A 13,915-nucleotide genomic window follows, 5' to 3' on the forward strand; every position below is an offset into this window, starting at 1 on the left:
TAGTTATTATGCTTTATTTCATAATAATGTTATGTCAGGTAGGGCGTAAGAATTGTTACTGCTCTCTCCATTGTATGAGGCGACTAAATTCGGGATTTTATCTTTTCTCTTCTTTCTTAACTTTCTTCTTTATAATGTCTCTCTTGACGATGCCTCACTTTTGGCCTTTAGTTGAGTGTTCGTCCATGTGAGGATGGCTTTGGATTCTTCGCCCTGGCCGAAACATACCAGAGTCTTTAAAATGGTAGTTGTTACTCCTACTTAGCACTCAGCATTTTGGTTGTGGGACGACTGGTTTGTAATGTGATCGGGAGGGTTGTCCTGCTTGCTGTCTTTGGCAGTATGCTTCGGTGAGGTAGCACAATAAATCGGCAAAAGTTCCGGACTATCACATGGATATTTAACACGAACATACGTACTCACCACAGGCTTGCATGTCACATGCACGGGAGGCCGTCATTAAGTGACCCTAGCTGTTGATAGGACGTTAAACAATAATAAACCAAACTATTGTTTTATCTATTATGTCATAATTTAATTAAATGCCATATCTTATGATATTGTCGTATTAATCATGATGTCATGTTTAATTGCTCATATCCTAATCTATTTTGTCATGTTTTATTTATTATGATGCAATAATTTATCATTATGTCATATTTTATCGTAATGTCATATCTTATTTATGGTAATGTCATAGAGAGAGGATGCTCAAGAAAAAAGCCTCATTTACCAGATATCATGTCCGGAATTAAACATTGAAGTGAATACGTCATCGTCGAAAATAAACATTCAAATGGTTAAACAGTACTTAGTCAAAATGAAATATGGCTATGGCTAATTGGTCCTCCATACACGTGCACGTATTACAGATAGTTATTTCAGCAGAAACGCCTCAATTACTATTTTGGATAAGACACAAACATACTTTACTAGAATATTCTGTAACCATGGACACATTTCTTGATTTTCAAATGATGATGTTCATTTCTGGTGACAGAATGTGTACACTAGTGCTGAATGCATATGAAATGTGAACACATAATTAAGTAATTGTGATTTAGATAAGTCCGGACTTTTTTCTCGAAAATTATTTGTTTGATTCTAATGAAACTTTGCACAAGTATAGGGGTATGTTAAGATTTTGGCTAAAATTGGTACATAGGGATTTTGAGGGAAGGCGAACATAATGGTACCAATGGTATGTAGACATCATGGGACACCGGTCACACCCGTAACATCACTTTCACTTTTTAACAAAATGACCGCCATTTCCTGGCCTCTGATTGCTCCAAATTTACATATTGTCCGATTTTGATGAAATTTGATATGAAGGTACATCATGGGAGACCGGCCACTCTCGTAACCCCACTTTCATATTTGAACAAAATGGCCGCCATTTCCTTACGGAGGCTTCTGATTGGTCGAAATTTAGATGTTGTTCGATTTCACTGACTGTGGAGGCGTTTGGGGCACTTCCCATCCATAGTTTCCCAGTACAATTAGTACTTGCTTGTAATGTTTTATGTCCTTTTTAAGTGTAGGAGATGTATGAGTGTGGTGAGTATGTGTGTACTGTACAATACATACGGTAAATTTCAAATGTCAGACTCGTGTGAGCTGATCTAACGATGTGCTATCTAAATCTTAATGACTTCAAACAGCAGGGGACACATTGACATGGAATGATTGTACAAGGCTTTACTTTATTAATTTAATGATAAGATCAGCAAAATGAAATATGCCCCAGTGTCATAACCATAACCAGTGTCACATTGACAGCATCTCACCGTCAGTTTTACATAACCAGTGTCACATTGACATTGTCTCACTATCAAAATTACATAACCAGTGTCACAATGACAGCGTCTCACTGCCAGTATAACATAACCAGTGTCACATTGACATCGTCTCACCGTCAGTATTGCATAACCAGTGTCACATTGACATCGTCTCACTATCAGTATTACATAAGCAGTGTCACATTGACAGCGTCTCACCGTCAGTATTACATAAGCAGTGTCACATTGACAGCGATTCACCGTCATTATTACATAACCAGTGTCACATTGACAGCGTCTAACCGTAAGTATTACATAACCAGCGTCACATTGACAGCGTCTCACCGTCAGTATTGCATAACCAGTGTCAAATTGACAGCGTCTCATTATCAGTATTACATAACCAGTGTCACATTGACAGTGTCTCACCGTTAGTATTACATAACCAGTGTCACATTGACAGTGTCTCACCGTCAGTATTACATAAGCAGTGTCACATTGACAGCGTTTCACCGTCATTATTACATAAGCAGTGTCACATTGACAGCGTTTCACCGTCATTATTACATAACCAGTGTCACATTGACAGCGTCTAACCGTCAGTATTACATAACCAGTGTCACATTGACAGCGTCTCACCGTCAGTTTTACATAACCAGTGTCACACTGATATCGTCTCACCGTCAGTATTACATAACCAGTGTTACATTGACAGCGTCTCATTTTCAGTATTACATAACCAGTGTCACATTGACAGCGTCTCACTGTCAGTTTTACATAACCAGTGTCACATTGATAGCGTCTCACCGTCAGTATTACATAACCAGTGTCACATTGACAGCGTCTCACTGTCAGTATTGCATAACCAGTGTCACAATAACACCGCCACTATCACATTGCCTGTTCCTCTCACTACTTGTGTGCCCTTGGACCCGTTAACCCGGCTGATGATTATAAAATTTAATTAAGTTGTAGATATTGATGTTATAATGGGATGCGAATATAAGCTTATCACGAGAGATCAACGACATATATTTTGTACCAGCATTTTATTTCCAAAGTGGTCCAGTGAGACATTTAATGTTTAACCTTGATCAATAGTCACCAATATCTATTTGGGTATAGAACTTGATGTGAAGGTGCGAATAAATATTAAATCAGTTGAGATGTTCATGATTTGAATGGGCGGACTGAAGCATGAAAGCACGCACAGTCTAAGTGATTAATTTCTTTATATCAAACAGTTTTGGAATGAATTCCTAACACACGGTCATATTATGTATAATTTATGTATTGTGGATTGTGGGTTGGGAATTCGTATTCCTGTGCTGTGTATATCATCATTTACTAAGTGAATAATAGTGTTATCACAAACAGTGTCTGCAGAAATAATAATTACAGTTCAAATTCTCATACATGTTGCAGGAATGAAAATTCCATAGCAGTGTTTCAATGGCCTTTATGTATTATGACCATTAGCATAGAGAGATCCTTACTCTATAAGCTCAATTTAACTTTTGTCATAGATAGTATTTGTTAACACACAAAGCACCAGCATCGTGTCAGCAGAGCTAAATGTCATCACATGTAACATACTCAGTAATCTGTATACAATAATGACGGTCACACATATGCATACAGCAAAATTAGAATGATATTTTCTTATCTTGAATTTTCTATATAACCAAAGGGGTTTTGAGATGAACAGGCAACTTCTAAAACATCACAACCGTCAGTATTATTGGATTTCCGATAATGTGCTGTTTTAATCTTAATAGTCACAATTAACATGGGATGCATTGTTAATTTGAGCATGCAATAATTCATGTTACAGCAATATTCGTCACGGTGTGTTGATGGCGTTCCCGGGACCTCGGATATCAGAGTGATTCAACTTGGTCTGGTACAGTCGATCGTGTTTGACAAGGCGAGGTAAGTAAGGCGTTTTTTTTTTATTGTTTATGTTGTTGTAAACTGTGTGTACGTATGTTTAAATTCAGCTTCTCGCTATTTCGATTATATTGATCAGGTTCGGGGAAATCGGCATTTTGCATATAATACGCAAACTCGGGTATTATACGCCAGTTGCAGCATGGATTTGTTACGAAAAAATGCCAAAATCGCGTAAACAGTAATGTTGCACTATATTATTTAATGTCACATAAATTTGCAAGGTAAATAATATTTTACTAAAGAATGTTTACTTAAAGCATTGTCTACTTAAAGCATTGTCTACTTAAAAAGCATTGTCTACTTAAAAAGCATTGTCTACTTAAAAAGCATTGCATCATTTTTCTTTCAACTGTGCAAATAATTTTTATTTTTTGCATTCATAATGGTTCATTACGAAATAAATGAAAACTTGGACGAGCTTTTTAAGTAAATTTGAAGTGATGTTGGCTATTTCTAGTAACAAAGCTATAACCAAATTGGTGTAAAGTGTGCAAGTTTGCGTATTAAACACAATTTGCGAAAACGGTTTTAATTTGTTAATAGGCCCTTTTGATCGACCATTTCATTGATTTAGTTAACCATTCTCCTTTTACACTGTTGTACAAAAAGTTGTTGATTTTGTATACGCTTCTAAAAGAATGTTATCACTATTAAACTCATTGTGTGTATGCTTCAGGTCAATGCAGTCCACAAAGGGGTTTACTGTGAATCGGGCACTGCATGGTTGAGTGTTTTGGAATATGTGACGTATGTGTGGTATACATAAACTGTATGTTGGTTGAATGGTATACTCTAAATATGTATGCGATAATATACTTATAATTACGATATAGTTCACTTTTTCATACAAACTTAATTTGTATTGGTGTTTTGATTTATCATATAGTTTTTTTATCGATAAAAATGATCTTATAAAATGCACTGTTTTATAAAGTGTTGGTTGGCTATGTGTCTTTAAACATGCCTTCCTATTCCACTGACAAAGACTGTGTTCAGGCGAAGCGAGCAGATGGCCTTAAGCCCGTCTTCCTATTTCACTACGAAGTCTGTGTTCAAGTAAAGCGACGGGGTGACCTTAAAGTCGCCTTTCTATTCCGGTGACGAAGGCTATGTCCAAGTTAAACAAAGGGATGACCTTTATGCCGTCTTCCCATTCCACTGACGAAGGCAGTACTCGGATGAAGCGAATGGAAGTCCTTTATGGCGTCTTCCTATTGCACTGACTAAAGCTCTTCTCAGAAGAAGCGAGTGAAGAACCTTTATGCCGCCTTTCAATGCCACTGACGAAGGCTGCTCTCAGAAGAAGCGAGGAGAGGACTTTTGTGTCGCCTTTCCACTCCTTTGACGAAAGCTGCTCTCAGAAGAAACGAGGAAATGTCCTAAATCCCCCTTCCTATTCGCTGATGAAGACTGTGATCATATGAAACGATGGGATTTGCCTTTAGTCCGCCTCTCCAATTCACTGGCGAGACTGTGTTCAAGTAAAGCGAAGGGTGACTTAAGGTCGTCTTCCTATTACGCGGACAAAGGTTGTGTTTTGATGAAGCGATGTGTGTTCAGGCAAAGCAAAGGGATTGGATCTACCACTCATTCCTCTTTTAAGGACGAAAGGGAGGTATAGCTTTATCCTGCCTAATAGTTAGCCTTAGTCGTGCCAACTCGATGCCGAACGTTGACATAATTGTGTAATAACTGCAATAGTTATTTACAATAGTATCAGTGTGATCACTGACATTTCCCAAAATCAAACACAAAAAAAAACTTTCTCCTGCTCAATAAGACAATAGAATGAGTATATCACGTTTCCTTGTATTACCACTACAATGCCAACCGTTAAGCAGCTTGAGTAAGTGTTGGCTTGATGCCAAGACCAATAGCCTGTGAAATACAGATGGGTGTGAACTTATCCAATGAGTTTATCAACTTCCTGGCTTGATTATATATATATATCTTGATATGATTTTTAGCAACATAGAATAAGTTAATTTCCTAACCGATGTTATATTGAGCAAAAGGGGCATAACTCCAAAAGTAATAGCCCGTTTCCACAATTAAGTGACAGTACGAAAGTCATATTTTACAAGGCGACTAAATAAGAGAGAAGATAAGTTTCTTTGACAATTTTAACAAAACTAATGGATTCCATATAAAAAAAATCTTTTTCAGTAGTATAAAAACGGATATAAGTGTCTCGAGATAATGGAAATGGCAGAAGTTGATGAAGTTGGGGTAAGTAGAACATGTTGTACGTAGAACGTTAGCCTTCATAATGACAAGTTTTGTTCAGTTATATAGTGATACCTATATTATATATCTAATCAGATACAGTGGAACTTCGTTAACTCGAACTCGACGGAACCACGAGAAAACTTCGAGTTATCCCTTTTCCGAGTGTTCGAATTAAGCGAGTTGTCATTTTTGGTGCAAAGTTTGGTCAATTGTTTGTTTGTTTGTTTATGTTTTACGGCCCATCGACAACTAGGGTCATTTAGGGCCAAACAATATACTAACATGTTTTATTTTTAAAGTTAAAATCAGATAAAATTTGTCATTTATAAAAGCATCCGTATTGTATATTTAGATCATTATGATAAAAAAGTTGGTTAAAAATGGTAAAATATGTATATGTACGAATAGATTATGTGAACTTTGTTATATAAATAGAACGTCAAAGACAGTAACGTAAAAGACATCAAAGTCTATAAAATAGATCGATTTCTTTCAAGTAGCTAAATATTGTTTTCGAATCCACGGAACTGAAAAGGGTTTTCATATCCGGGACTCGAAAGTATTTATCACGAATGTGCTTGAAATCGGAACATTCTATTAAAAAATGCTCCACTGTGAATTGAGCATCACATGCATAACACACCGGTGAATCCTCTCGTTTCAAAAGGAACGAATGAGTAGGATATGTGTGCCCGGTACGGAGCCGAGAGAGGACTATTTCCTCTCTACGATCCTTCCGACTTGGTTTTGATGTTTTAAGTTTTGGTTGTACTTTAAAAAGTTTGTTGCTCGTCTCGAGAGACCAGCGTTGCTGGGGCCGCGGTGGCCGAGTGGTTAAGGTGTCCCGACACTTTATCACTAGCCCTCCACCTCTGGGTTGCGAGTTCGAAACCTACATTTAAGTGGAGCAGTTGCCATATACTGACCGTAGGCCGGTGGTTTTTCTCCGGGTACTCCGGCTTTCCCCACCTCCAAAACCTGGCACGTCCTTAAATGACCCTGGCTGTTAATAGGACGTTAAACAAAAACAAACAAACAAACCAGCGTTGCTGCCATTTACTCTGAATGGCAGAACTAATTACAGGTTTGAAATCTGTATATGGTATTTTAATATTTGTTTGTTGCAGATTTAGAGCAAGTTTTGCTTGGCGGTCAACAAGTTCGTTGCCTTTAATTCCGACATGGCTCGGAATCCAAAGTAATGTTATTTTGCATTTTTTTAAGATACGAGATATTCGTAAAACAAGGTTTTGTATGAGTATATTCTTTGGATCTCGTGATTGTAAATTCTGAAGGACAGATAGTGAGTCGGAACAAATTATTGCCTTTCTAATGCGTTGTTCTTCGATATGGTCGAGGGCCAAATCGATGGCACATGTTTCCGCAGAGAAGATAGAGGCACCATCTGGTAAGCTGATTGAAGAGCAATGGTGATCGGAATAGCATGCTGCGGAGACCTTTACTCCATCTTTTGAGCCATCAGTGTAGATCTGAACGTGATCGGGAAAATCTTTAATGCATTTCCGAAAGGAGGATTTGTGTTCTTCGGGTAATGCACTCGATGTTGCCCTCACGTGTAGAGTAAGGTTAATATCAGGTGTTTAGACAAGCCATGGCGGTACATCCGATACGGTGTATTCGCCTATGTTGTCTAAGCTTATGTTAAGTTCATGAAGAAAATTCGAAATTCTAATGCCAAATGTTGGTAAGAGTTTTTGGTTTTGAGTGAATATGTTTCGGTATTGCGGATTGACAACAAGATCAAAAGCCGGGTTTTTCGGGTTGGATTTCAATTGGGCGGCATATTGAAGCGTAAGTTTTTTCCTTCGGTAATTTAAAGATGGTTCATTTGCCTCTACATAAAGGCTCTGCACTGGTGTTGTTCGGAAAGCACCAAGTGCTAGACGTAATCCTTGATTATGGATAGGATCCAACATTTGCAGGTAAGAATTCCGTGCCGATCCACAAACGATGGACCCATAGTCGAGTTTTGATCGAATAAGTGCCCTATAATGGCGCAAGAGCATTTCACGGTCCGCACCCCAGTCGGTGTGGGATAGTACGCGTAAATATTTGTCAACATTATATAATCATTATAACTCCGCTCTGTCACTCATCAGTTCAGTGTAAAGACTGATCAATACATGTAAATGTATATGTAATATTTGGTTCTGTCACTCGTAGTTTTGTGTAGTTTTGCCGATACACAGTCTCGATAAAGTTTTTTTCACTTAGGCCTAGTGACTTCAATAACGATCTGATATTCATGTCATGTTTGCAAAAGGAACAACGATAAAATGGTATTCAACCGAATAACAATTTATTAATGTTATATCAAATAACCGTTTAAACTTAACACAGATTATATGTAAAACGTAACAGACACATAACCTTATATTTGACATATAAAAAAATACTGTGATAGTCCAACTTACGTTTTACCGACAACCACGCCATTTCCATGTGTATTAGCATAGGAAGTTGGTATTGCGCATGTGCGTATAAAATGTTACTGTTACTGAGTTGGCGTTTTATCCGATTTAATAGACAGCATTGACCGCTATAGTCGTACTCTGAACACCTCGGCAGTAATTACGCTATTGTTTCAGCAGTTTAAAGATTTAATAGGCACCGGTGCCTGTTTCATTTCAACACCTGTAAAAACATCAACCGAGTAGATCTACCGGTGGGTCAGAGATTAGTTCCGCTTGAGTGAGCAGGTAGATGAGTTGTTGACTATCGTGTGTACTATTATCGGCGACCGCCTTAGGAAATTACCTGATGTAAGTAAAACAGTACTTTTGCCGTGCCAAGAGATGGCGACGACTGTCTGTGCACATGTGTCACCGCGTTTGGCCGAGATAACTTCACACTGGCGATAGTTATACCTATGCACTGTAATGTATATCGGCAGATGTGAACAACGATATTTAAGTAGTGTCTAACCGAAAAAAGCACCATTTTTCCGTTAAAGATTCATATAGAAACATATGGAAAATGTCGTCCGATTTTCTGCCATTAGACGATGATCTAAATTTAGATGTATAGAGAAATTTACTGACGACGATTCTTATATTTTCGATAGTGATACTGACTTCAGTCAGTGCTTCCCTAATTATACCGGACTCTTACAAGGGGAAATATAATCACCTGTGTTATTTTCTTTGTATCTAAATACACTTTATTAATGACAACTGTCCAAGTATTGAATTACAGATGCTTGATCTTTTCTTGCTAATGTATACCGACGACATGGCTTTATTTGTTAACTGCCCAGAAGATTTACAAATTATGTTGGATTCTTTATATGCATATACCATGAAATGGAATCTGGAAGTCAATGTTGATATAACTAAAATCATGGTGTTTAGAAATTGTGGACAAATAAGAAATAATGAGCCATGGAAATATAATAATGAATAATAATGACAATATAGAAATTGTTGACAGTTTTAAATACTTGGTTATGCTGTTCAACTACAATGGGAAGTTTTACAAAACACAAAAACTCTCTTAGAAATCATTGCTTGAATGTAGAAACTTATTGTTCTATTTTTGATTCGTATGTAAATAGTATTTTACGTTATGCATCGGAAATATGGGGATTTCATAAAGCATCGGATGTCGAAAGCGTACATTAGAAATTCTGTAAAAAAAAGTACTTAACTTAATAAGGTGCCTAAATCAACTTGCAATGACTTCGTTTACTGTGAATTGGGTAGATTACCATTAACTATTATGAGAAAATTAAGAGTGTTCAAATATTGGTGAAACAGTCGGATAATCTGGTATTGAAAACATGTCTTGATGAAATGGTAAATGAGAATGACGTGCGGATATGTGACATTAAGAATGAATTAGCCACTTTAGGTATTGAGTACATGTTTTATTCTAATTCACCAGTAGACTATGCTTTTAAAAGCATTGAGCAGAGATTGACTGATGTTACAAAACAAAACATGTTAACAGATATCTAGTTCGTCGAAAGGTAGATTATATATCGATATCTGATAGATAGCCACTGTGTACAGTTTTAAACCTATATAAACTAAATATAAATGTATGTGGAGCATCCTCACACAAATTAAATATAGAAATAGGTAGACATAATAATATTACCCAAAGAAATAGAACCTGTAACAATTGTGATTTGTGTGACATCGAGGATGAGTTTCATTTTATTTTGATATGTCCATTATATACAGGTCTGAGGGTAAAATGTATAAAACAATATTACTACAAAAGACATTCTGTTTTTAAATTAATCCAACTATTATCTGTTAATAATGTTAGAGAGTTGTCAAATTTAGGTTAATATCTATACTTGGCTTGCAAAAGACAAAATTTATTAGTGTAGATAATTTTATATTGAACAGTTTTCATGTACATGTATGTAACACTCTCCTGTACACATCTGTAGTTGTTTAATGTTATATATCTTATATACCTATAGGCCTTAGAGCTCATCTGCACCCACCACTAGACCAGTGATTCGTTGATTTATTTCACCAGCAGTTTTACAGTATAAAAACCAGCATTAAAACTATGCCTTTATGTTTTTTTGGAGATATTTCTTGTTTATTAGACAAATGCTATAGCAAAAGTCTTAAGTAAAATGAACAAAAAAAAAAAAAAAACACTGTCATGTTTGATGATTGATAATATTTATTATTTAGTATTGAAAACTTTGATAGTGCTTAGGTCATGTACCAATGGTAGATCTTTTCTTCTTTGGCTTTCTGAAAAAAAAATCAAGTTTAATAAGTATTGATACATTATGGTATAGAATAGGCAGAGAAGCTTCTATAAGATTTAAATTTGAAACATTCAAATTTCAAATACCCTGCAGTAAATTCATATACCCCAAATGTTGATTAAACAGATTCGTTAATTCAAAATTAACCTAAAAACATATATATCTAAATATGAATGGATCCATTTAAGTTTAATTAGGGAATGAGGACACACCTGAGGGATTTTTGTCTTCCAGAGTACAGGTAAATATGTAGATTGTATACTGCACAGCATGCCTTTAGTGAACTCTAGTATTTTGGGGAGATGGACATGGCCAGCCTCAGGACAGGTGTTGACAATGAGACACACCTGTTGATTCATGTATATCTCAAAGGTAATAAAGGTGTGGTCAATGTCCCTATGGTTTGGATGGAGTGGGGGAGCCCAGGTGATCACCATGACAATATTTTTTTTTCTGTAGACCCAGAAGTACAGGTACATACAGGTATATACTCTACATATATTCTGAATGGACCCCCCTTTGAGTTTATTAGGAGATGCCCCATGACCAGGTGTTAATGTTTTTATCAAAGGTGAGGTGTGATCAATGCCCCAAAGGGTGGGTGGGGAGGGGGGAGGGGTGTGTATATATATCGGTCATAATGGGGAAAAAATATATATACAACCTTTTGATTTTATTAATTTCCCACACAATACAATAAAATATATACCGCAGTATTTAATGTTTTGCTATGTGCAAAAGATATCATAGCTATTATATTCCAACACACTCATTCCTCGATCAATCCCTGCAATTCTGTATCAAATATCTGTTTTGAAACACTAAATAATTTACAAAAAGTATAATATTTAATTTAATTTACATTAGACTGATTAATGCTTTTTTCAATTAGTTTCAATTAATGCATTTCTTTCAATAATGGCTTTATTATTCATGAGATCAATGTTAACAGAAGTCATGCTTATACTATATAAAATTCTACAGATTATAGCTATCAAATCACTATAATTATAAATATGATATTAAAGACAATGAATTACACAACAAATTTGACTAAACGCGATACGGTAACTATCGAGCAACAATTATTTGAAAACCATTTTGAAATTGGTCAATAAATAAAAAAAGGAGTTAAACTGAAACCATGTAGCACTGTCCCTAACACCAGCCATTCACAGTATAACCATAATTTGTTTTGTTTACTTATTTTCACTTGGCAATAACTAAATTTTCACAATGAATTTCACAACAAATTTGACTAAACGCGATACAGTAACTATCGAGCAACAATTATTTGAAAACCATTTTGAAATTGGTCAAAAAATAAAAAAGGAGTTAATAATATAAACTGAAACCATGTAGCACTGTCCTTAAAACCAGCCATTCACAGTATAACCATAATTTGTTTTGTTTACTTATTTTCACTGGGCAATAACTAAATATTCACAATGAATTACACAACAAATTTGACTAAACGCGATAGAGTAACTACCGAGCAACAATTATTTGAAAACCATTTTGAAATTGGTCAATAAATAAAAAAGGAGTTAATTATATAAACTGAAACCATGTAGCACTGTCCTTAACACCAGCTATTCTCAGTATAACCATAATTTGTTTTGTTTACTTATTTTCACTTGGCAATAACTAAATATTTACAATGAATTACACAACAAATTTGACTAAACGCGATACAGTAACTACCGAGCAACAATTATTTGAAAACCATTTTGAAATTGGTCAATAAATAAAAAAGGAGTTAATAATATAAACTGAAACCATGTAGCACTGTCCTTAACACCAGACATAAGCTAACCAGCGTGGTAATCGCCGTGAAAAGAACGGTCACATGTGCAGTCTTCCGAACATAAAGTACGACGGAATACGTTTGAAACACCAGTTTACATAAAAATAATTGCACTTACGTTTGATTCCCGTGATTTGTTATCGGACAATAGTCTTCTATGAGCTGTCATAAAGCTGACCGTGTTTCAGGCGTACCTTCAATATGGCGTCTAAACAGTAGGAGCAGCAATGCACTTTATATCACCGACAGTTATTGTTATAAGATTCCACCAACAATTTCTTTCATGAATTTATGAAACACTTATAATCGCGTATAATATTCGGTAGAATTGTAGTGCCGATACAAACGGAATTTCGATGCTGAAAAAATGTCGGCGTTTACAACCGATCGTTGTTGGAAACCAACATGATAATTCGAGTTATTCGATCATTTTAAGTAGGATTTTTGAGTTTTTCGAGTTTTCCGAATTCGAGTTTTCCGAGTTTTTTTTACTAGGAATTCGGCCGGGACTGACGAAGTACTTCGAGTTAAGCGGGGTATTCGAGTTTTCCGAGTTCGAGTTAACGAAGTTCCACTGTATTACTGAAAAAGTCTAATACTGAAGCAATTTTAGCGATGCGTTTAAAAAAGTATCGTCCCAGCACAAATTTAGAACTCAATATACATTGACTTAATGCATAAGTTATTACATAAGCAAATTTTAAATTGCGGGCTATAGTTCATTTCAATATTTGCATAATCGCGATCACTTTGTGTTTACTGTTAGCTACATTTCATTTCAATATTTCGTGGTTATTTTGTGTTTACTGATATATCGACAGATTTCCATCTACAGTATCACCGATATATTATTATTTTTGATTCCATTTTTCGTATAGGATCCCGTCAACGAAAAAGTTATGGAGAAAAAGAGAGCCAAATTTAAAGAGGTTCTGATTGATCTAGCCATGAAGACAACAGTTCATGGAGTGGCACATATCGTCTCAGCAAACCAGACATACAAGAAGGTTTTATGGATAAGTCTTTGCTTGTTGACGTATGGAACCCTTTGTTTTCAGATCTTCAAATTGTCATCAATATTTGTTTCACGACCAAAACAAACATCGATAGATTTGAAATATGGAGCACTGGATTATCCTGCAATTTCTTTTTGTAACATCAACCCTATCAAAAAGACCCACCTTAGTGATGATTCCAACGCTGAATTGAAAAAAGTATTGGAGGCGTCAGAGATTATGGTAAACATGTATTTATCGATGACATTTGTAAATCAGTCAAATATTGTCGTCAAGTTTTTAAAGAAATACACTTATTTACTGCATTAAAATAATAAACCTTTATTTGCAAATTGTATTCTAATATATTTCATGGCAACTTTCTTAGCTCTCT

General features: G+C 35.8%; 1 protein-coding gene across 1 annotated transcript; it reads left to right on the plus strand.

The window, feature by feature from the left end:
- The first annotated feature begins 3,621 nt into the window (after positions 1 to 3,621).
- Positions 3,622 to 13,907, plus strand: LOC117337984 (degenerin deg-1-like). The gene is made up of 3 exons (XM_033899145.1): positions 3,622 to 3,713; positions 5,901 to 5,963; positions 13,405 to 13,907. Exons 2-3 carry the CDS (start codon positions 5,934 to 5,936, stop codon positions 13,849 to 13,851), a joined length of 477 nt encoding a protein of 158 aa, XP_033755036.1. The 5' UTR covers positions 3,622 to 3,713; positions 5,901 to 5,933; the 3' UTR covers positions 13,852 to 13,907.
- The last annotated feature ends 8 nt before the right edge of the window (positions 13,908 to 13,915 follow it).

The sequence above is a fragment of the Pecten maximus genome, chromosome 11 (genome assembly GCF_902652985.1).
Source record: "Pecten maximus chromosome 11, xPecMax1.1, whole genome shotgun sequence".
Lineage (NCBI taxonomy): Eukaryota > Metazoa > Mollusca > Bivalvia > Pectinida > Pectinidae > Pecten > Pecten maximus.